At 35.0% G+C, this 26188-nt stretch overlaps 1 protein-coding gene across 23 annotated transcripts in view; it reads right to left on the reverse strand.

Annotated features, from left to right (window-relative positions):
* C2CD5 (C2 calcium dependent domain containing 5) overlaps nt 1–26188 on the reverse strand; it is a 98020-nt gene that overhangs the window by 16583 nt on the left and 55249 nt on the right. For 22 of the 23 annotated variants that reach the window (XM_045073443.1, XM_013047563.2, XM_004775981.3 and 19 more), the window contains 12 exons: nt 24305–24419; nt 20938–21033; nt 18147–18338; nt 14013–14199; nt 10079–10243; nt 6029–6169; nt 3839–3902; nt 2926–2987; nt 2610–2708; nt 2050–2139; nt 1470–1557; nt 437–523 (listed from right to left, as the gene is read on the reverse strand). In XM_045073443.1, coding sequence (XP_044929378.1) covers nt 437–523; nt 1470–1557; nt 2050–2139; nt 2610–2708; nt 2926–2987; nt 3839–3902; nt 6029–6169; nt 10079–10243; nt 14013–14199; nt 18147–18338; nt 20938–21033; nt 24305–24419 — 1386 coding nt within the window. Of the gene's footprint in view, nt 1–66; nt 293–436; nt 524–1469; nt 1558–2049; nt 2140–2609; nt 2709–2925; nt 2988–3838; nt 3903–6028; nt 6170–10078; nt 10244–14012; nt 14200–18146; nt 18339–20937; nt 21034–24304; nt 24420–26188 lie in introns of those variants that run through there. The other variant, XM_004775989.3, reaches the window with a different exon arrangement.

Here is a 26188-nt window from a genome sequence, read left to right on the forward strand (position 1 = left end):
GCAGAGGCTTAACCCACTGAGCCACCCAGGCACCCCTCTCCACATCTCTTCTGAAGAAAATCAGTATTTTGTTGTCTAAAAAATTTAAAAATTTTTGTAAAATTTTGATTGTGACTGGAAAAAACCTTACCAGATATAAATACCAATATATCACGAGGGAAATCCAGAGTTCTGAAAATAAAACTTTAATGCATTTGAAGTATAAGAATGGAATATCACAAGAAGCATTACCTTAATAATTTATGATGAGATTACTTGAGAAATTAAAATAAGAGGAATATTACTCTCTCCCCTGCATGAACATGAAGAAACAGACAATGAGGGAATGAAGAGTAAATCTTCAGCTCAACATTAAGTAAGACTGCCTACAATGAAGAAGTAAAAGGAACTAGAAACTAGGATTTATTTGTGTTTGCATTTCCCTCACTTAACCAACCTTTAGCTGGTGGAAAAGGATGAGAAGGAAGTGAATCTGAACAGAGCTCCAGCGGAAACTGTAGAAGTTCTTCATTATCTGTAGAGGCTTGAGAGGCAAGAAAAACACTGGTTATTTAGTAATGATCTAGAATTAATTATTTTTAATTAAGAATCTGGGATAAAACATGTATTTCTTCCAATCCAATTTATTCTGGTTATTTTCCTCTTTGTTACTCCCCTGGAGACCCTTCCTTCACCTGCACAATGTTGAGAGATGCTATCTTCCCTGCTAGGACTGTTGTGAAGCCTCGGAAAAATATTAAGTATAAATCTCTTAGCACAATGCCTTCCAAACAGTAAGAATTCAATAACAACCATTATTATCCTATTCTTTGTACCATACTGGTTCTATGATACGTAAACCAGCTATTTTCTATCCTCCTTTATAAATATCTGAATGCAATCGTTTAATACATCTCTATTTGACATTAATTCAATGCTATACATGTAGAATGTAATCAACTATAAAAATTTTAGACTAATCACGAGTATTTTATTTAGCTGGTTTAAGTCCTTAAATATTAGAAAGCATACTATTTCCCTCTCCTTTTTTTCAGAACACATTAGCAGTTTTTAAATTGGGAGTTTCTTTGGGATATATTGAGAATGGTACTTCCTAGATTTTACTGGATAAAGGACAACTCCAAGGATCTTTCCTAAGAAAAACACATGGTGCTAACTACATCAGTAGGTTCTCAGATGCCTTGGGGACCTCCCTAAAGGTCCTGGGACAGAAACCTCTAAATTACTGCAGAATATGCTATAACCAAAATCTAAAAAATGGCAGCACTCTCTATGTAAATAAAATAAACACCAGTCAACCACCTATTCACATGTGAAAAATACCAAGTCAACCACAAAGTTACCTTGATAAACAGAAAAAGTGACAGTAACTCTTCTTCAAGAAACAAGTCATTTATTTAATCTACCTTTTTCACTGAACTATAACTGTAGACAAACATGAACTATGTTCCCATCCATCATAGGTTTACCTCTTTGCAATGACTTTTCAACATGTGTTTTTGTGGTCTGTAAAGCCTGATTTTTATCAAAAGTTATTGCAACTGCTGTGACTGTTACCTAGAATTACAGAAACAATATGATTAGCAAAATAATCATTGACAAAATAAGTTTCTCACAGATCTTCCTCAGTAATCTTCTTCAGTAATGGAACAATTTATATTAACTAACTAATTTGGTTTTCTGGTTAAGATTCTCAGCCAAAATTACAGAAAACCTCAGATATTTAGACTACAACTGAGTCTGCCATATATACCTAAACCTAAATATTCCAGAAAGAACTGAAGTACCTTCTCTAAAACATAGGGACTGAAGAAATCCCGTGTAAGTACGCATCCTATTACATATATGCCAGAAATGAGATTCTACCTTTGATAATTCAGAATTTAGAAAAATAAAACATATGTGGTCTGATTCATTCTAGTATGTTTGTTTAAAAATATTTTGAAGTAAAATCCTTTATATTTATTCAGTTATGGCAGATTTATAATATTAAAACAGATCAGATAAAAGTCAGAAATTTTCTTTAACAATAAACCGAATCTTAATTACCTGTATTAGTTCATCTTCAGGCAGAGATACTGTAAAATTTACGTGGCAAAGGCAGCAGGGGATCATAGACCGCAGTTTAAAATACAGGCTCTACATAACAGAATATATTAGTAATATCACTTCTTTCCATTTAAAAATTTTTTTAAACTGATTTTCCACTGCACATTATATCATGGCAAAAGAAAAGTTTTAAAAGATTAAAGCAAAGCTGGTCCACTTCTATTTTGTGTACTCTTAGATTATTTTAAATAATAATAAAAGATTTAATCATATTATCACTAAGTCATAAAAATATAAGACAAAAGATTTTTAAAAATTTACACATATGCAATACATTTCTTTGAAGCTTAAAGTTATAAAATAACTTAAAATATATTTAATCATGTGGCATATGAAGATGGAGAGCACAACTTTAGCATTTTACCAGATGAGAGAGTTAAGATTAATATAATATGTAAATAAAAATCATTCAGCCCACAACTGTGTAAGATATTCCAGATAATATATACTTTTCTTTTTTAACTGCATATTTAATTAAAATATAGTCAAAATGTTCCTACCTTAAGCAAATTTTCACAGAGATCATTAAAGTTCTTATTAAGGGCTTGATTAGTCAGGTTAAGGCTGCTTAATCGGATTACTCTTACTGATGTGAACATCTAAATATGGGGAGATATAATAGCATGACATTTTATTATTTTTATCTAAATACTGTGACAGTTGATAAAACTGCCAAATAATGAGTAATAACAAATAATGTGGTATGAAAAAGGCTAACATTTTAGTTGCAATAAGGTGGTCAAAGAGAAAACATATTAAGAAGGAACTTGCTAAAATCATAAATGTTGTAGTTGCTTAAAATTATGAAAGGTTTACCTGTATTTCAGATGTCCAGTTATTTATACCAGGCATAATCTCTGTATTACAACTATAAAAGCCTGTCAAAATAAATCATAGTTAAACTATATGATATTATTTTATCTATTTTTATGTTAAAGAATAACATTTTTCACTTATTACATGGAATTCTAACTATAAGATCCATTTATTCTTTTTTCTAAAACACTACACTTTCAGTAAACTTTAGACCATCTTAATAAATTATGAGTTTGGGTTTTTTTTTTTTTAATGTATTAACATGAAAGGATTAAAAATCAGTCTACCTAGAAGTACCTGGGTGGTTCAAGTCAGTTAAGCATCTGACTCTCACAGCCCTGAGATCAAGCCTCACAAGCTCTGTGCTCAGTGAGGAGTCTGCTTGATATCCTCTCCGCTTCCCTCTCTGCTCCTTCCCCTGCTCATGTAGATGAGCTCTCTTCTGGGTTTGAGCCCAGCATCGAGGTTCCCTGCTCAGCGGGAAGCCCGCTTCTCCTTCTCCCCTGCTTGTGTTCCCTCTCTCGCTGTGTCCCCGTCAAATAAATAAAATCTTTGAAAAACAAATTAAATAAGTAAATAAAAAATAAAGATAAAAATCTAGTTCACCTGCATTTTTTTTTTTTAAGATTTTAGTTTTTAGCCATCTCTAACATTGGGCTCGAAATTACAATCCCAAGATCAAGAGTCACATGCTCTATTGAGTGAGCCGGTCAGGCACCCATTCAGTTCACCTAAGTTCTAACATAAGTAATTGTAAACTATGTTTTATTAGCCTTGGAGCAGCAAAGTACATGACAGGATGTGACACTGATAAAGCCTTTAAAATAAATTTAGTATTACTATAATAATTTATGAACTAAAATATTGACATATAAAACGAATCTCATCTCAAAAGTATGTTTTTTCTGTTCACCTGAAGGAGGAGGAACATCAGTAAGCAGAGAATGTACATCTTCCATAGCATCTGTGTCATCAATCTGAAAATAAAAGGGTTAGAACTATTGTGTAAGTACTAAATGTATAATAACTTCAAATTTTTAAAAAAGCATTGTTTTTATTATTTACTAGAAAACATAAGAGTCAAGAAAAAGTGGAGCCATTTTCCCCTAAATTAAAATACAAAACTTGAAAAAAAAAAAGTTCTGGGTGCCTGGGTGGCTCAGCTGGTTAAGCAATTGCCTTCAGCTCAGGTCATGATCCTGGAGTACCAGGATCGAGTCCCACATAGGGCTCCCAGCTCCACAGGGAGTCTGAGTCTCTGACCTTCTGCTCTCTCTCTCTCTCTCTCAAATAAAAAAATAGAATCTTAAAAAAGAAAAAAGTTCTATTATCTGTAAATTTCTCCACATTACTTATTATAAATACTTCTAAGTAAATATTTCACATTATAAAGTATACTCAGTTAAAAAAAAAAGAGAGAGCCTTTTCTCAAGCCTTTATGAGTACATGTTTCAAAAGGCTTATACAGATATAAACAATTATCTCTACTTGTATAAGTTAATAAAGGCAATTTAAAAAGATCTTTTGACTTACATACAAAACTGCTTTAAAACTAAATTACATAGGGATAATTAAAGGCATAGCTAGGAAAAATAAATCCAAATCCTATTTTTCTTATTCACAATTCACAATATTCCATTGTGAATAATAAATAGTGAAACCATCCAACTAGACATATGCTGACATTCATCTATACAGCAGGAATCTGACTGACTCTCACACACTTCAAGTGTCCCTTCACATTACCGCTGAGACTTGAAGAACCATTTTTAACTTTACCGTAGCTATCCAGTCACGGCCATATCTCGGCCCACTATTCCCAAAAACATTCCACACCCAGTTCCAACTACAATGTCCTGTCTGTTCCCTCTCGTACTGAATCTGCACCTTCCTCTCAGCCTTCTACCCAGATCTGAAGCACTTTCACTCTCTACTTAGCCAGGATCTAGGACCATAAAGATCAATAATGCTCTAGAATGTTAAACAGATTCCTGGGGCCTACTTTGAAATTTTCATTTAGTTAATTTTCATTTACTAGGTCTGAAGTACGGGCTCCAGGATTTGCATTTCTTACAAGATTCCAGATGGTGCTGATGCTATCTAGGCAGTCACAGCACACTTTGAGTAGCACTACCCCAAAAAGTACCCTAGCACCTTTTACCTCCTCAGTCTGACATTTTCTTTTACCAACCTCCAATTTTTGTTCATTCTCAGACTGTAGAAAAATATGAGAAACAGGCAAACATCCATATAGTCTGAGTTTTCTACAAGTCAACACTCTCACTTCAGTTCAGTCTTGTGCATTTCCCATGGCTGACATCCTAATCACGTCCATAGGCACTGTTCTAGATTCTTCAAATGTCTAACCCCATCCCCAAAAAATTCTACCATGAGCTTCCTGCTTTACTAAAGTAAAGGCATCTGATGTTTTTCTCTCAACTGGAACCTTACCAGAACATTTCTGAGTATCCTCAATTGTTTTCCTTTCCTTAATACCAAAGGAAGATCATTTATCCCCATTGAAGCTAACTGTTTATAGGGCAGGGCAAAGGGAGCAGACTTGCGAGGCAGGAGGCTCCATAGATCTTCCATGCCACATTTATTCTCCAGGAAAGGTCTGAGTGTATTTTTATAATGGAAGCTCAACCATACCTTCTGAATTCAGTAAGAAAACACTATACTCAGAATTTGTAGTGCTATTATACACATGTGAAAGGATACAATTATACTAACATGTTATATAACACATGAAGCAAGTAAATACAGTAAATCAAAAAACAGCACTTTAAATTCATTCAAGTTTACAAAAATAGCTCTAAGAATTAAGCATTATTTTTTTAGTTTAGGCATTATCTTAATTTTATTTCAACCCATACATTAATTTTTCCAAAACCACCTGCATTATTGTACCTGGGCTTAATCAAAAAACATATTACCAACTTCTAATATTTTCAAATTTGCTATAATTTCTATAATAAACCTTTTGTATATTTACAGCAGTTGCAATAATACAAAATCACGTCACATCAATTTAGGATCTGATTGTAACAATATACATCTTATCTTCCAAAAACTTTGAGAAATTAATCTAAAGCAGTAATACCTCCAACACAAAAGCATCTTTTTTCCCATGTGAAAGGTCCAATTCCGTAACTTCATCAGAGCTTTCTGACTGAGATCTTAAAAGTCTTGAGCGCTGTCTAGGTTCTGGGATGGGTGATCCTATAATCTCTTCAGATATATCCTAAAAGAAATACATTTGCTTTATGTCATATGAGATAGTCTTTTTCAGTTTTGGCGTTATTATTTAAACTGTAGACTTTTTTTCTTTTTACTCAAGTATAATGGACATATAACATTATATTAGTTTCAGATATATAACATGATTTCATACTTATACACTTCAGTTTGATTTTAAATTTTTATATTAATAAATATCTGTAGAGAAGAAGTCTAAAAAATATATTCACAGCCTATATTTAATTTTAACTTTCATAACTAATTAGTCTTTTATAGAGTACACGGATATTCCTTTTATCAATAATAGCAGCCTGGCTACACCTATCCAGAAACATATAGGACTGCCAACTAGCAAGGCAATACTGACATCTAGTGTACAGAGAGGACACCACAACGAGTAGGGAACTGGCAGTCCTTTCAAATCAAAAGGTATTTTCTCTTTTTTTTAAAGATTTTATTTATTTATTTGACAGACAGAGATCACAAGTAGGCAGAGAGGCAGGCAGAGAGAGAGAGAGAGAGGGAAGCAGGCTTCCTGCGGAGCAGAGAGCCCGATGCGGGGCTCAATCCCAGGACGAAGGCAGCAGCCCAAACTACTGAGCCACCCAGGCGCCCCTCAAAAGGTATTTTCTACTCAGCATTTAAAAGACCGAAAAGCCCAGAAAAAATTAAAAATGTAGTCTCCGAAAAGGATTCTCACCTTTTTTATCTTTTCTTATCCAGTGGTAATTTTTCAAAGCTCCACATAATAAAATGAGGACTATGATAAATGTGTGCATGTATACATAATACATATATTATGCAGGTATTTGCTGTATAACTAATTAAGGTAAATAAACTTTGGTAGCTACAACAATGATCTTATTGAGGTCAGTGTATGGTGTGACCCCATATGGGTTTGCAAGCTTTTACCTACTACTACACAGTCAAAGATCAGAGCCAACCAGAGATTCTAAATATCTGTTGGCTACAAGGACTATCAGAATGTGAATACGTGAGCACAAATGCAAAAACATAGCCTATTGTTGGCATAACAAAGCTATGTTTAAAAAAAAAAAAAAAAGAGAGAGTATAAGAATTTCTTTTCAAAATGAAGCTTTAAATGTTCATCACTAGTGCATACCTTACATAAGACTACCACAATTTGGGGGCACCTGGGTGGCTCAGTAGGTTAAAGCCTCTGCCTTCGGCTCTGGTCATGATCCTAGGGTCCTGGGATTGAGCCCCGCATTGAGCTCTCTACTTAGCAGGGAGCCTGCTTCCTCCTCACTTTCTCTGCCTGCCTCTCTGCCTACTTGTGATCTCTGTCAAATAAATAAAGTATTAAAAAAAAGAGAGACTATCACAATTTCATAATAGTGATCTATAAAGCAATTCTACATTCATTTCTCTTATTTATACCCCAAATTAACTTGCCCTGTATAATTCTGACAGGGTGCCTATTATAACGCCTATAAAATGAGAAAGAGCTTTACTTCAGAGGTAAAGCAGTTTGCCTGGGCTTGAAAACTACTTTAAGTGATAAACCTACCCAGTGCAATGCTCTTCCCACTAGATAACACCTTTCTTTTTATAATTTTTAATAGTTTAAGATTTGGTTATGCTTCTGTCATTATATTATGGACCTCATGAAAGCAACTATCCAGGATTTAATATATCTCAGATTCATAATGAAATTTCACCACTGGTCCTGTTTGTTATTCTGAAAGTTTTGCACCTTTTGATACCTTTGTTTGCCTGAATTATCTCCAGTTAAGTGGTACTACATCTCTGCATTTGAACGATTTTTCAGTGCTGAGAAAAAAAAAAATCAAACAAGAACATTCACTTCAGCTGGAGCTACCTTCCTAAGACAAGAAACACACTGATCCACATTTTCAGGGTGGGCATACATTCTCTCAGAAGAAGAAAAGATGAAACTGTAATATGACTAGTGACCTACTACACTGACTTTGTCAAACAAATTCTGAGATGTTATGCTAAAATAAGGAGAGACATATTAGAAAATTCATAAGCTAGTCTTTTTGTGGAAATACAGTCGTATTCAATACATTAAATCTAGATATGCTGAAATTTTAAGAATCGTGACAGATTTATTCCCCCCTCTAAAATGTACTGCTAATACAAAAGCTCAATAAATATTTATTGACTAGATGAAATAATTTAATTCACGTTCTCTAAATATGTTGGACTTTAAAAGGCTCATAAAGCCAGACAGACATGTAAAAGCTAAGTGCAGTAATATGGAACAAGCCCTATGACAGAAGCACATACAGAAACACCAGGAATGTAACGGAGGAGGGGGTCAATTCTTCCTGTGGGAGGTCAGCATGGTAAGTACATAGTTGATGAACACTGGTAAGCAAGAGTTCAGGTTCTTTCATGAAGCCCTAACATAAAGCTTTGCAAATTATTCTCCCCAAGAGGCATAAACACTATTTGTCAAATATCAAAACATAATTATAAAAGAAAAATAATGTACTGCCAACAAGCAGTCAGTAGTGTTGTGTGGAAAACTTTTACAATGGCTATTTAAACATATATTAACACATCAACTTCCTTAGTGAATTTAAAGAAGCTCTGTATCAGCACTGTTCAACAGAAATACAAAGCACACCTCGTAGGTAATAAAATTAAAAAGAAACAAAGTCAATTTTAATAAAATACTTAATTCACTATATCCAAAAGATTATACTTTCAACATGTAATTAATATAAAAAGATACTTGAGATAACTTATATTTTTTTTCTATTAAGTCTTCAAAATCCAGTGTGTATTTTATGCTGATAGCACCCTTCAGTTCAGACCAGAAACATACCAAGTGCTCTATAGTCACATGTGACCGCTATCTACCACCACTGTATCTTTGAAATTCCTCTCAGCTGAACTCTGTGAGAAAGCTGCAAGTCTGAAGTTAAGAATGCAGATGCACTGTCCCAGATAATCAACCAAAATTCAATAGTGTGTATAAAATCAAATAATCACCATAATAATGTTATCCAAACACTTTCTTTGTACTGAAGTATTTCATGATTGGACACTCATAAGAAAACAAATAGATTCCTTCTTACTCCAACACTTCTTTCCTTCAATTCAGACTCTGGCTATGAGACACCCTCAGAGTAAGAGACACTGTGACACCTCCTACACACTTAGTATCAAAGACTGCCTATGAAAGTGGCAGGTAGGAAAATCCTGAGAAAGAAGCTAAAATAAAAAATGGTGTAGGGGCGCCTGGGTGGCTCAGTGGGTTAAGCCGCTGCCTTCGGCTCAGGTCATGATCTCAGAGTCCTGGGATCGAGTCCCGCATCGGGCTCTCTGCTCAGCAGGGAGCCTGCTTCCCTCTCTCTCTCTCTGCCTGCCTCTCCATCTACTTGTGATTTCTCTCTGTCAAATAAACAAATAAAATCTTTAAAAAAAAAAAAAAAGAAAGAAAGAAAAATGGTGTATTCTTTCCCATTTTAAGCATATAAATAAGAAATCTTTCTTTTAACTAAAAATGAACATTCAAACCATTTATTTCATCAAGAGGATACTACTAGAAAGAACTGTTCCAGGCCTCAGAAATACAGTCCCCCAAGGGAGTTTTATTCTACTAGGAATAACAAGCAATGACAAATAGAAAAAACGTATTTCTTTGGGTTTACACACACTCACAAGAGAAACAAAAAACAAACAAAAAGGGGGGATGGGGGTTATCAAAAATTGATGGAAGAAAACAATTTTCAAATAAGGCAGTCAGAGTCAGCTCCCTAAAAGGAGACATTTGAGCATGAATGTAAAGAAAGGTGAAAAGAATGAGTAATGAGGACAGCAAAAAAAAATATTTTATGTCCAAAATAAAATCACGCCAAAACAAGCTAACCCCTAAACAATAACTTACATAGTCACAATGTGGATTTATTTCACTTACCGGAGGATTGATTTCATATAATTCTTTATTCTTGGCAATTGTGTCATTTATCTTCTTTTGCATATGCGATATATGCTGTTCGTAGGAGCCATCATTAGGAGTCTTCCCAGCAATCTGAATGCCACCAGGCGTTGGTAAAGCTGCTAAATATACACCTGTGGCCGACTTGTAAAAATAATGGGGGAAATAATCAGAAAAAACTATCTAAAGAATAATAGTCCTTAAGTTTTCACATTTATGAAAGAGGTCTTTGCCTTAGAGGAAAAATATAATTAGCATCAGTGCATGTATGGGACGTACATTGGAAGAGTGCAGAAACACGTAACTGGTAACAGGAATTGGTTGCTTCTGGCGAGAATCCTGGGTAGGCAGGTGGCCAGCATTGAAAGAAGGATTTGCTTTTCACTGCATACCCAACAGCACTTTTCACTGCATACCCAACAGCCCTTTTCAATTTCTACCTTATGATTGTAAAAAATAAACTGCATTGAAAAATAGTGTAGAAAAAAAAAGTTTAAAAGTTGTTGAAAAGTAAATGTTTCATGATTGATTAAATAATGTCCCTTTAAAGTGACAAAGTAAAAGGGAAAATTTTGCAAAGCCAGTGAAGAAACTGAACTTCAAAAAGGACAGGAAACTTACTCAAGATCATACTGTCAATAAACATCGAGAAGAGATTTGAATATGTTTCTCATTCTAAAATCCAAGAACCTGGGACACCTGGGTGGATCAGTTGGTTACGTATCTGCCTTCAGCTCAGGTCACAATCCTGGGCTTCAGGACCTCAGGCTCCGTACTCAGCAGGGAGCCTGCTTCGCCCTCTCTTTCTCCCCCTCCCTCTTGCTTGTGGGATCTTTCTGTCTCAAGTTTAAAAAAAAAAAAAAAAAAATCTAAAGCCCGAGAACTTTTCATGACACCACCCCACTTCATAATTACCAAGAAAGGAAACTACTTAATATAGATTTATTTTAAATAGTTAATTAAATGACTATTAATCTCTGACTCTGTAATGGTACCACATGCCAGCAGTATTAGAAAACTATTAAAAGAAATATGAAACACAGTATTTTCACACACACACACACACACACACACACACCCTTATGTGCATTTACATTTAAACATGCTTACATAAGCAAAGCAACAAATATATATATATACAAGTATAAATATCAAATTGTTAACATCGAAGAAGTAGAATGCAGACAAGAAAAGACATTTCTTTTAACTCTGGACACTTGTGTATTTTGAACTGTGAAATTTTATTTATTTATTTTTTTTTTAAAGAAAGTGTATGCAAGTGAGTTGGGGGGGAGCGGAGAGGAGCAGAGAAGGATAGAGAGAGAATCTTCAGCAGGCTCCATGCCCTGTTGAGCCAATGCAGGGCTCAGTCTCCTGACCCTGAAATCATGATCTGAGCTGAAATCAAGAGTCAGGCTCTCCTGTGTGGGTTATTATTATTCTTTCTAATCAAATGCCAATTTTGTGAAAGTTCATCCTAAAAAGGGTATGATACTCTATGATGATGTCTGTGCAGTAGATGAAACTGATCCTCAGAAGCTCTCTCTCCTGGTTTGTCAGTGCCCATGACTGTGTCTATGACCCAGTCTCTAATACTCAAGCTCAGAACCCTCCTGCCGTATGAAACTTTAGCACACCACCTCTAACACATTCTAACTGTGCTCACTAACAAGGCAACAGTCCAGAAAGCTTGAGAACACAGACTCTGGAATAAGACAAGCCTAGGTTTGAAATTCAGTTCCAGTATATGTAATCATACCACTTTGGACAAGTCTCAATCTATCACAGCATCCATTTTCCCCTCTAATAAAGTAACCTTGCATTCCTTTTGGAGTAGCACAGAGCCAGACACGCAGTAGACATTCATCAGAGATCAATTACCACGGAAGCTACTCCTGGGGCCTTGAGACTTAACTGCACAAGGTAAACCACAGCACAAAGACCAAAATCTCAAACAATTATAATGAGTGTGACTAGTGGTCAAGAAGGAAAAGACTAGCAAGAATCAGAAAAGGCAGTATTTTAGGCAGACATTGAAAAATTACACAAACTAGTTTTCTGGGGCTCAACCACCAGAAGTATTTGATACAGCTGGCACAATGCTTTTTAAATCTTTGGATCTGAATCAAGTCTTAGTTTCACAAACACCCACCAATAATGACAGTTTTGTATTCAGCCAAATTATACATGTTTAATAATTGCTAAGCATGAAAGTTTTTAGATGAATGAATTACAATGAACACTTTCTTCACAAGTTAATCTAGATATCAAATATTTTAATATAAATCAGATTACTTTCATTAATCACTGCAAATTTCTCTTGCTATAGAAATCATGATTACCTGATTAGTTTATCATTATCACACAATTATCCCCTACATACAGCAATTTACATATTTGTAAATGCATGAACAGGAAATAGTTTAGCATTTAATCTACAAATGCATACTGAGAAAAAAAATTTAAAAAAAAATTAAAAAAAAAAATTCAAGTTCTGTAAATTTCTTTAAATTAAATTTCTATGCATCTCAGAAAGATGGCAGAGAATTCCAATTTGGAAAGTGCCAGTGTCACAGATAAAGATTGTAGCTAGCCAAGTGTCTAAAATAGGAGAGGATTTCCATAAATACTGTTAATCAGTTTCTACCTGGTCAGTATATATTGTGCAGGCACCTAGTTCTCTGGGTCTCAAACAACTTATAAAGACAACTCTTGCTTTCCCCATGATGACTTTTTAGTCAGAACTTCTTTTCTAATAAGACAAGGTGAACATAAAGCTGAGATAAAGACCTTCCCACTTCCTCATAACGTTTCTTTTTCTATTTTTTTAAGTAGGCTCCATGCTGGGCATGGAGCCCAGTGCAGGCTCAGACTCATGATTCTGAGATCAGGACCTGAGCTGGGGTGAAGAGTCAGATGTTCAACCCACTGAAACACCCAGCACCCCTCTACTGCCTCACAATATATCAACACTTAAGAAAAACATACTTAAGAAAAAGAAAAAGAAACACATACTTCATTGCACATTCCACTGTTGACCACAGGAGCACATTTATGATGAAACTTAATTCCATATCCAGCCGTAGGCTGTTTCATATGTATTGCTTTATTTTCTTCCTACGACTAAAGATTATTTTAGCATAGTGGTCCTCCCCCTCAGGAGTGATTGTGCCCCTGCAGGGACATCTGGTAATGTGTGGAAACATTTTTGTTCATCACACTGAAGGGAAGCATTTAGTGGGCGGAGGCCAGGGTGCCTGCTAAACATTCTACAGTGACCACAACAGCCTCCTACAATGAAGAGGGTTCCAGTCCCGAATATCAACTGCGCTGAGGAGAAATCTTGTCTTAGCAATGCATAAAAAATAATAACGTCCAGAAAAATGATGACCCACTTACTAAACAAGCTACACGTAATAATTTTTAGAAATCTCACTATTGGGGCGCCTGGGTGGCTCAGTGGGTTAAGCCGCTGATCAGGTCATGATCTCAGGGTCCTGGGATTGAGTCCCGCATCAGGCTCTCTGCTCTGCAGGGAGCCTGCTTCCTCCTCTCCCTCTCTCTGCCTGCCTGTCTGCCTGCTTGTGATCTCTGTCTGTCAAATAAATAAATAAAATCTTTAAAAAAAAAAAAAAAAGAAATCTCACTATTGAGATTGTCAGAATATAAAAATATAATATAAATAAATTCTATATAATTTCATTAGTTGAATTTTAAATAATTCATAATTATAAAAATAAAATGTTTAAAAGCCTATAACCCTATTTTTTACTTCCTATAATGTCCCAACCCTTAAAGATCTTAATGCCAGTTTCTTTAAATAAGTCCCTTTAAAAGACTCTTTGAATCACATGAAACAGAATCTATTACAACTACAGGAATCACAAAACAAAACCAAAACATCTAAACTTACCGCTAAGCCCATCAACATATTTTCACCCACTGTGATCTGAATTCTCAGTCCAAATAAAGCATTCATTCCTTTGAGTTTTAGTTTATTCATTAGCTGAGTATGCACTTCATATTCCATAAATGGCAACAGATTACTGATAGCTGTGGCATTTGCTTCTGCCTGTGCTTTCTTTTTCAAGCGACATAACCTGTTAAGGAAAATAATTCAGTCACTAGACAGTATTCCTGGTACTATCTCAAGAAATGTCCAATTTTTAAAACTTTCTATAAGTGTACTTAATTAAAACATTTACTTGTTTCAAATGGGCTTATTAAGTTATATCAATAATCTTTTCTGTCAGTTTTTTCATTGTGTATGCTTTCGCTAAAAGTCCTATCTTAATAAATGAAAAAGAAAAATCTCAAAAATCTCTAGAAATGAAAAAATTACCAGTCAAGATCACTAGAGAATATAATTTAAAATCTTAGGTTTCATAACTCCATGTGGTCATATGATGAATGGACAGCAAAGGAAAAAAGTTAATTTACTCATTCAAAGAACACAAAACTTTCCCTAGCATCTACCATGTGCTAGGCCCTGTTCTAGATAGTGAGCACTAATCAACAAACAAAACACAAAGCCCCCGTTCTCATGGTTATATTCCAGTGGAGAGGGATGGAAATAAACAAAGAAACAAGGTAAGGTTGGATTATGTTAAAGACTCAGGTGTCTGAAGAAAATGAACCAGGTGACGTGAATTGGAATAACTAGAGAGAAGGCCTCACAGGAGAGAGGATACCTGACTTGGGATCTTAAAAACAAGATGGAGCCAAGAAAGCTAGAGAAACACAATTACAGAATGGGGCGGATGTATTAGCAGAACCAAAAGGTGAAGTGAGTAAGGGTGAGAGCAGCATGGATGGGGGTGCAGTTAAACGGGGACATGATCATGTTAGGGGCTTACAGGTCATGCTAAGCAATCTGATTTATTCTACCAGCAATGAGAAATTCAGGTATGTTTTTAAGTAGTAACATGATCCAATTTATGTTTTAAGATATCACTTATATTCCTACACAGAACATGGAATAAGGATGACAGAACTGATGAGGAAATGGTAACAAGAAGCAATATAGGTGACAGACAATGACAGCTTAGACTAAAAAGGTAGCAGTAAAGATGAAGGAAAGATCCCCAAACTAACAAAGGGTATTAATGTTAGTAGTTACCAATCTTCAGCTTGAGAGTTCATTAAAAAACAATCACTAGGACCCATCCCCAGAGATTCTCATTCGATAGGTCTGGAGTAGAGCCTGAGAATCGTCATTTCTATAAGTTCTCTCAAGGATGGTGATCCTACTAATCTAGGGATGACACTCTGAAGACTGGTGGACATTAACTCCCTCCTACCTAAAACAAACAAAACACTGGATAAATTATGTATTTCTAAGAATCTTCTTAAAAGCATCACAGGACAAGGGCAAGGGGTTAGTGGAGAGTATAAACATAAGGAGACAGCACAAGGAGGTTCTTTTGTGGTAAGGGAACACAGTTTAGTGTCTTAACTATGGTGGTGGTTACACAAATCTACTTGTGGGATAAAGTTGCATAGAATTATACATATATACACAAATACACAAATGAATGCAAATTTTAAAAAGTGTAAAAACTGAGTAAGGTCTGTAGTATGGTTAACAGTTAACAATGTTAATTAATTGTTAACAATTAATAATGTTAATTTCCTAGTTGATATTCTACTATAGCTGTATAAAATGCCACCAATGAAGGAAGCTGGGTGAAGACTACGCGGGATTCTTTGTACCACTTCTGCAACTTTCTGTGAGCCTATCACAGTCTAAGGAAACAAAACACAATGAATAATAATGAAAAGTAACAGAATAAAAATATTTTTCAGATATTAAAACTATCCATTAAAGAATCAGTCACAGGTTATAACATATAATAAAAGATTTGAAAAAGAACAAAATGAAACTTACAGAATAAAAAAAGATTATCAAAAATTTAAAACCCCAATTATTGGGCTTACTGGAATATTAGAGACAGCTGATGAGAGAATTTAATATAGATATGAAAGTATCCAAAATGTGACATAGACAAAATGACAGAAAATACAGACAAGAGAATAACACAAAAGAGGTAGCGAGAAAGTCTAACATTTTTAATTTCAGTATCAAGAAGAAAGAGATGAAACATAGAACTAATATCTAAAAATTGTCTAAAGCACATGAAAGAATCTACAGATTCAAGAATCCCAATATAAAGCAATTAAGATAAAAGAATTCCATACCTAACATTTCACAGGGCAATTGCAGAAAACCAAAGACAAACAGAATAACTCACACATAGCCTGGTTGTGGGGGAGGGGGACAAATAATAAAAGTTAATCTAATAGGTTATTTCTTAATAGTAGTAATGAAAACCAGAAAGCAATGGAAGAGTATCTTCAATGTGCTGCAAGAAAATAAATGGCAGCCCAAAACCTTTTCAAGGTAAGTCAGTATTTTCAGACAAGCAAAATAGACAGTTCACCAGCAGCAGACCCACCAAAATAAATACTAAAGGGTATTAGCAAAAGAAAAACAATCCCAAATAGAAGGTCCAAGATGAAAGCAAATGTAAATAGATGAGAAATACATTTGAAAATAAAACTTGGGGTGCCTGGGTGGCTCAGTGGGTTAAAGCCTCTGCCTTCAGCTCAGTTCATGATCCCAGGGTCCTGGGATCAAGCCCTGCATCGGGCTTTCTGCTCACCACGGAGACTGCTTCCCCCTCTCTCTGCCTGTCTCTCTGCCTACTTATGATCTCTGTCTGTCAAATAAATAAATAAAATCTTAAAAAAGAAAAGAAAACTCAACATGACTTTGTAAAATAACTGATGCAGAGAGGTTAGTCAGGAGGACAGTGTCAAAGAATACCACATTTGGCATGAAGAATTAGACACAGCAAGGAGATCATTAGTTAAAATAAAGAAGGCTAGGGGCGCCTGAGTGGTTCATCAGTTAAGAGTCTGCCTTTGACTCGGGTCATGATCCCAGCGTCCTGGGATCGAGTCCCATATCAGGCTCCTTGCTCAGAGGGGACCCTGCTTCTCCCTCTGCCTGCTGCTCCCCCAGCTTGTGTTCTCTCTCTCTCTGATAAATAAATAATAAATAAATAAGTAAACAAAATCTTTTAAAAATAAATAACAAAATAAAATAAAACAATATAAAATAAAATAAAGAAGGCTAATATGAAAGAAGTGGAGAAAAATCAGTGGTTCAAAAAGTAAATGACACCTACAAGACTTCAAAGTTGGGTATGAAAGTATATGAGTCTGAAGCTCAGCAGAAAGTTCTGGACTAGAGTTGTAAATGTGAGAGTCGCAAACATACAAAAAGCACACAGACCTATAGGAGTTGATGAGTTCAACTGGGGAGAGAGCTTTGAGAAGAGGGTACAGAACCATGGCCTTTCTAGGATCAATAAAAGGAGGAGGAATCAACAAGGAGACTAAGGATTATGCATAAAGGTAGGAAAAACCTGGGGCAGGTTGTGGCAGGAGGCACTATGAAGTCAAGAAGTATGAAGGAGAAAATGATCAACTGTGTGATACTGCTGAGATGTCAAGTAAGAGGAAGACAGAACTGCTCAATGGATTTGGCAACCTGGCAGTAGTTAGTGACCTAGACAGTAACAGCTACTTCCTGCATGACAACCACAATTTATCATGTCCTACTCCAGGACATTTTAAAAGGAACTGTCAACAGCTAAATGAATTAATAAAAGAAACACTAGATGGCATTGTTCTTTAAAAGAAAAAAAATTAATTTCTAAAATGTATTACATAATGTCCTTAAAATAGAGACACATTACTAGCCCACAACAGGTTAATTAGTAATCTTCATAATAATAAATGTCTGTACAGAATTTAAGTGTTTAAAACTGCTTTTGTTTATGAACTTTTTTGAGTTTTACAAAGAGGGTATTCTTCCTCCCAATTTTGTATGTGATTAAACACAAGATTTGGATAGCATTGCCCAGCCTGCCCAGGACCACACAGGTAGGAAAGGAGTACAGCTGACATTTGAAACATGTCTATTTGACTTCATACTCCATAACTCTTTCAAGGACCCTAAGTAGTGTTTGTGTAAATATACCTTGCTTGAATAAGACAACCTTTTCCAATAACGGTTGCATCTATTGGGAGGTCTATAGTTGTAAAGAGAACATCAGGAACTTTTTGTTTCCTGCAGTTACAGCAGTATGTGAGATGAGCTGGGAATGGCATATTTAGTTCATCATATGGTATGTGGCAAAATCCACAGCCAGCAGGCAAATTTTCTTCTAGCCTGTATGAATACACAAAGAAAATAAATGAAGACTTCTTTAAAATTCTATGCATTTTTTTCAAAAATATATTTTTCATATACAGTACTTATATACACACTACACTGCAACTTCTACCACCATAGGTTACAAGAGTACCACTATGACTACTAGAATTAAAAATGACCATGAAATCAGAACCATACTCTTTCGTATGAGAAAAGACTTACATAAGTAGCCACTGATTTGCATCAATTCATACGTTTGAGGATGTCCCACCTGACAAAAACCACTATTATCCCAAAGGTTGCTCTTTGTGATACAACATAAAAAAACATGGTTAAATACCAATATAACTCAAATAGAATCACACACACACACACACACGAATTCCCAAGGAAGAAAAATCTCTTTAACCAGACAATCTAACAATTTGAAAAAAAAAATTATGATCAAAAACAAACCTATTTAAAAATTTAAAAAGTCAAAAATAGGCATAATCTTATATTTCTAATTTCTAGTGACTGCTTTTAAGATTTCTGAGAACCGTTTCACAAGCAACATATATATCATATATAAACCACAAAGGACCATACACAACCTTCCCAATCACTGTAAAATGTTTGTTGTAATAATGTTTATGAATTCATTTTAGAATGATTAAGTATTTTTTTCACTCATCAAATCTCAGGAAATTCAGGGAACAACAGAAATGAAAGCAAAAGGAAGTTCATGGAGAACTCCAGACTTTCACAAAGCCACACCTTCTAGGGCTCCGGAAAGACATGGGTTCTCAATTCACTCCAAGCTAAAGCGACCTGTTAGAAGTTGAAACTTGGCAAGTGGACAAATTAAAGAGAAAGGAATGCTGTACTGTATCTATTATGAGTCAGGCTTCTTGCAAGTTCCTTGTACATATTATTTCATTAAATATCCACAATAACCCTCTAAATCTAATCACTCCCAGATATTCTTCTTTTATTGTTGAGATGGCATTCTGGTATATTAGAAGTAATAGAGAAATCAAACAGGTTCTAAGTGGAGTTGTGCGACCTCACACAAATCTTTTAACCTCTCAGAGCCTCATCTATAAAACTAGAATAATAATACTTACCCAGAAAGGCTAATAAGCATAGCATACACCCAATATAATGTGCAGCAAACAGTAACAAAAACTAATTCTTCTTGGCCTAAAACTAACTGGAGATACTAAGTAACTTATTCAGTCACACTAAATACTAAGTAGCAGACCTCAGATTCTAATGTCAGGTTGTTTGAACCAAAGCCCATGAGTTACAAAAAGACATAAAAGGATGAAAACTGGGGCAATTTTTAACTAAACACCTCACAGAAAGTTGAACTTAAGTGATTTAATATTATAGGCATAAAAATAGAAGTATTTAAATTTAGGAAAACATTCGAAATATGAAATCTAGAAAAGGGACTATCTCTGAATATTGAGATAATGGGGGATGTTTTCTTCCTTCTACTCTCCTATATTTTTCAAATTTTCTCTAGTAAGCAGAAATAATTGTATAGCAAGAAAGAAGGGCATTTTCCTCTTTTGCAGATTGGGATGGTATCTGTTGCACTAGAATGCCATAAAAGAGAATTAGAATTCACTGTATCCACCCAAGCCAGAATATCAAAATAATCAAGCTGCATTGGAAAGGTCATTTGCTCAATTGGACTTCTAACCACTCAAGAATGAAAATCAACTGACATGTGTCAGAACTATGGAGCATCACTGGGACAACTCACCAGCAGGCAGTTTTCTCAACAGAACACTCTGATCTTTAATATACTTCACAATGTTCCACATCTCTATTTTCCTATTTATGATGACTTTCAATGCTCAGTAATATATTATAGTCAAAATCCATTTTTAATACAAGCTAAAGAAGAAACCGACCAAGGTCTTCTGTTTGCCTGCCTGAGCTAGAATATTTTTGTTATACAGAGACTGGCAAATTTACACTAAAAATAAAGCAAGTATGCAAACAGTGGAGTAAGGGGTAATTAAAATTTACATTATCCAGGTATACTCTGGCACCAAACAAACGGTTTTATGTATGTGTATTTGATAATCTCATCTGTTTATGGGAAGCATTTTTGACATTTATGGAAGTCTACAGATTAAGGGATGAATAAATAAACTAAAAAGTAATCTCATTTAATTTCACTTTCACAAACATTAAAGTTATACTTCACTTTCTAAGAGCTTTTATATATAATTCTGGTAAAATAGTGTTTTGTTTTATAAATTATAAATTTTCTTTGTGCAAATTGTTTTACAACCTTTTTCTATTTCAGAAGTAAGACTAAGGGAAAGGAAAAAATAAAAAATTATTTCTATACTGTAACAAACAAAAAATATATACTTGAAATTCTCTGATAGTCACATATGTAATTTATCAAGATACTAGGAAAATTATAATAAGGTGTGTCATATAGTATAGAACAGTACTTCTTTAGGTAAAAAGCAGTAAAGTGTGCTGGTCCTGATCCCTACAGTGTACCGCTGAAACCCACCCTCATACAGAACTATCCTGGCTCTAAAGTTAAAAGTCAACTTCTCCCTTCCTTGCCCTTATAGAAAAGAAGCCAGGCTGCCATGACAACCTCTGTTCCAAACAGCCCTCCACGGTGCCATCCTGCAGAAATCTAGGGTTGAGTACAGCTGCCGTGCCGGATGCAGATAAAATACAGACCTCTTCACTATAAGAGAAAAAAATATTAAATAGTTATTATCTCCAGGGAGCCTAGCTTTGGAAAGTGTTCAATATCAAAGTGATTATAAGGGTGACAATTTAAATTCAAGTTAGACTCTACTAAATATTAATCATATCATAGGATTATCTCCTACCCTAGAATAAAAAATAGAAATAATTATTAAAATGAAAAGGGCAAGAGTTATTACTTTAGAAGTATAAAAGATAAAGTATAATATTAATGACAATAAATTCCTTTAAATATGGTAAAACGGACAAATACTGAAATGTTTCAAAATAAAAGTAGTAACAAATTATATTGCTGAATTCAGCAATAATCCATAAAACTATATTAAAGCACTGTTTAAATGACATTGAAGTTCATTAGTTACTTTAAAAGCTTAATATGTAATAATCAATATCATTATTGCTGTACCTTTAAACTTAATAACAAAAGGTATTTGAAACAAACAGTATCCAAAATACACTAAATGGAGCTTAAACTACATCATTATATGTATGATTAAAAAGTTATTTTCTAAAGAATTCTTTCTTTATTACATAATCAATATCATTTATTACATAATATCAATTTATTACATAATCAATAAAATTATTGAATGAGAGCACCTAAAGCAAATGACAAAAGTAGCAGTCAAGGGACAAAATGATGAAAACAAAGTATAAATGGACCAGAACCCTGAAAGGACATGAAAGAAATGGTCACTTGATCGGTAATTGAGTAGAGAGAGGCCAGTCTTAAAATGTTTAAGTGCGCACTGGAAATGTCAAAGAATAATGTGGAGCCACGGAGAGTACTGGATTAAGTAAGAAGGAGCTATGGAAGCAGAAGTACATTTCAGAGAGTTAATCCAGTAATAGTAAATCGGATGGATTAGAACAGAAACAAAATTTGTAGATAGGATTTAAACACAAAGACTTGTTTTGAGGTTCGGAGGGAAAAAAGAAGCTTGAATCAGGTGAATTCAAATGTCTAGGTAAATTGACTCCTTTCTGTAGATCCCTGGATCTATCTGTGACCTAACCCCTGCCACACTGAATCTATACCTCTGGACTTCTCTGTATGCTATTCTTCTGCCCTGGAACACTCCCCTCATGCCTCCTCTCTTCATTCACATAATTCACACTCATTCCCTGAGATTTAGTTTGACGTTTCAGTTACTTCATTAACACTTTTTTTTTTTATTAACACTTTCTTCCGATCTTACTTCTAAACTCCAATCCTCTGGATCCCACAGCATCTCTATCATAAAATGTGTTATACTTGTCATAATCCTCCAGGAGAAATCAATCTGATGGCAAGAACCATCTTTTAAGGGCTCCTGGGTGGCTCAGTTGGTTAAGTGTCCCACTCTTGATTTCAGTTCACATCATGATCTCTGGGTCATGGGATTAAGCCCTGAGTCAGGCTCTGTGCTTAGGAGTCTCTCTCTTCCTCTGCCCCTCCCCCTGCACTCTCTAATAAACAAAATCTTAAAACAAAACAAAACAAAACAAAAAAAACCACCACTACATCTTTTAAAATTATAACCCTAGGGGCCGCCTGGGTGGTTCAGTGGGTTAAGCCTCTGCCTTCAGCTCAGGTCATGATCCCAGGGTCCTGGGATCGAGTCCCTCATCGGGCTCCCTGCTCCTCAGGGAGCCTGCTTCCTCCCACCCCAGCCTCTGCCAGTCTCTCTGCCTGCTTGTGATCTCTCTCTGTCAAATAAATAAATAAAATCTTTTTTAAAAAATTTAAAAAAAACTAAAAACAAAAAACTATAACCCTAGGAACTGAAAGCATATGACACTAAAACTATGAATGAGCCAAGACTATCTACTGGGAAGTAAGGCGGGTTAAGCATAAAAAATTATTATTTTAATACAAGTAGAACAGCTACACTGAGGACAAGAAGGTGCAAGAACATCATACATAGTCAGCAGAAGAAAAGAAAGGACCCTCAGAAGATAAAACAGCATGTCTCTGTAATGTCCACATTTACTGGAGTCTAATCATTTTTCTCCTAACAATAAAGACCACCATAGGCACAAGAGAACTACTGGTGTAACAGCGGGACAGTTAAGAATTATTCAAGAATAGGTGGGGAAATAAGATAGCAGAAGGTCAAACAATTTCTAGATGATATCTGTTATAAACTTTTTTTTAAAGATTTTATTTATCTATTTGACAGAGAGAGAGTACAAGTATGCAGAGCAGCAGGCAGAGGGAGAGGAAGAAGCAGACTCCCCACTGAGTAGGGAGCCCGATGTGGGGCTCAATCCCAGGACCCTGGGATCATGACCTGAGCCACCCAGGAGTCCCTGTTATAAACTTTTTGAGTGGCTAAAAACAGGGTTCATCAATGGCAGTCATAAAGTTAAATCAGAACCTGAGTAAGGAACTGGGCAAAGTCTTGGTCAAGGTAAGAGTCAAAATAAGCCAGATGTAAATGAGCAAATGAGATGGATGGAAAATATCAAGCTGTGATCCAAAAGTGAAATTTTATAGTTTCAAATTTTTAAAGGTAAACAGTTTTGAGCAATAATGAAGTCCAAAATGTGGTTGAAAGTTAAGTGGGGATAGAGGAGGACTTGTGAATGAGAAAGCACAAGGTCAAGCTGTTGAAAGGAGGGTAACCATGTTCAACTGGTGGAGACAGCAGAGAATTAAGAAAGGTGGAAGAATATTTTGGAGGCAGAAAAGTCTGAACTGTGGAATGGCAAGGACTTGAAAGTAACAGAGTTTGCTGAGAGGAAAGGTAGGAGAAAAAGGAATTGAGAGTAAGGGTATGGAAGTCCCTTCCTAACTTGACAGAGACCAGAAGGATGATGTGTTGGTAGGATTAGTGAAAGAAGGCAGAAAGAGTTTACAGACAAACTTAAGAGACAAATGGCAGTTCATTTACAATAGATCAAGGGTCCCAATATTCCAGAGGAAGGAATCAGCAGGGCCACAAAATGGAGTAAAGTCGGCCTAGAATTAATACTTGCTGTGTGCCAGTATCAATTCTCATTTAATTCTTCAATAACCTTAATTGATAGGTGGTCTTTATCTCCATTTCAATCTATAAATTGAGGCTCAGAGGAGTAGTTACTTTCCCAAAGTTTTACAGCAATTTAGTGGCAAACGTGGCACATGGACCTCAGTCTGATATACTCCCAAGGCCCGTGCTCCTAGATCATGCCACAATTCTTTTCTTTATACTTGCATAAAACTTTTACCCTTTCAGATGGCAATCGGTAAATTACAGCATCTAGGAAATCAAGTTATCATTTACCAGATGCTAGTTGATTCACTGTAGCCCACTACAGCATGACAGCCTAATGCTTTAGCATGTGATTTTATTTCTTGTCTGATTTCTGCCCACCACGCATCTCGAGTTTCTGGTTCATCTGAAAAATAAATTTTAAATCAGTTCACTACTCAATAGCACATTGTCTATATGATAAAGAAATGTTTAAAATGAACATACTTTGGAAGGCAAAGACATACTGGTCTATAACAGATTTTAAAACTAACTTCACATGTTTAAAATGTTATTTCTCAAAAGGCTTATTAACATTTTAATTCAATGTTACTTCCAAAAAAGTTTAACATTTTAAACTTGATTGATATAAAATAAACCAGCTAGTTCTATTGCTTTATTACTTCAGAGGACATCTATACTATAGAGAGGTATTTTATTACCTACAACTTAAAATGTAGACCCAGAGTTTCCAGATTCTAATCCTAAACTGAGAGGATATTCTGTGTCTCACTCACCTTGCTCTGTGAACATTTTGAGTCATATCCACAAATTTAATTTAAATTCTGATTTCATTTCCTGGTACCTATTTTTTTTTTTTATAACCCACTATATTCTAGGTTCTTTCCAAGGCAAAGGTTTGTCAATGTTAAAAAAGAGAAAGCCATGTAGCCATCCTTGTGGGTCCTAAAGCAAAGTAACAAGAAATGAAGGGACTAGCCAATTTAAAAATAAAGAAAGCAAATACATTTAAAGATTATTACAAATAATTTGGTTAATGTATATAAGGACAAATTTCAGTTAGTACACTGTAACTTCATATATGGTTCTGTAATTAAGAAAATGCCTCAGAATCACAGCACTGCATTTTATTACCACAGAGGAGTCCAATATTGCTTGTAATAAAGCATTATAAATGGAGCATCTGGCACACATCCTTCCTAATCACTTGCATTTAGCTGCAAAGTACTGGTGAAGAGCAGCTGCAAATTATAGTAACATTTCATGTGCAAAGATGTTAAAAACAGAAACAGTATATAATGAGCATATCCTAATGTGTTTCTTTTTGGAGCCCATTCCATTTGGGAACAATTTGGGATAGAAAAAACTTAATCTAACTCAAAATAGGATGCTAGCCTCCTGTTGTAAATTTTCCATATAAAAGGCACTATTAAAACTGAAAATCAAACAATCCAAAAGCTTTCTTTTTTGAATTTCAGTACATATTCAGTTTTCAAAATGATTTTTAAATAAGCAGAATAAGTAGAATTATACTCACTAGTAAAATACTGATGACAGCAAAATAAAGAAAGGTTAAAAGGCTTGTTATAGCTGACATTCCTAGGATGTAATTTTGTTTCCTCCACAGGGAGGAGGATCAGCAGAATAGAGAAATGAGATAAAAGCCAGAGCTACAAATGATGCCAGCCAGTTCTCGTATTAAAGTTTTGGATCCAAGACAGAGCTACACTAAAACTTTCTTTCAGGAAAAAAAAAAAAAAAGAAATCCAGACTCCAGGAAACTGAGGAAGAGATCCAAGGACAAGATAAAATAAAGAAAGAAGAAAAATAGAAAAGACTACAATATGGTACTAGCAATCAATATTATGAATTAAGAAAAGTGTAAGGCAATTAGGTAGCCCTATTTTGTGTAAGAAATGTGTAAGGCAATTAGGTAGCACATACATTATTATGTTAAAGAATTTCTTCATATTCCCCCTGAAATACAGACATTAACAGCACAAATACACTCTCAAATCCATTCTCTATTTTAGGTATACATGTTCCCAGACCAATTTGGGTATCTATTTAACGTCTTCCTTTCTTAATAAGGGAATCTTTATCATAAGACAAAAATTTACTCAAGCAGTTGCTCAATCTATCAACTTATTTATGATTCTCTAAAAGTAAGTATCA

This window comes from Mustela putorius, unplaced genomic scaffold, assembly GCF_011764305.1.
Source record: "Mustela putorius furo isolate JIRA1106 unplaced genomic scaffold, ASM1176430v1.1 tig00537227_pilon_pilon_pilon, whole genome shotgun sequence".
NCBI lineage: Eukaryota > Metazoa > Chordata > Mammalia > Carnivora > Mustelidae > Mustela > Mustela putorius.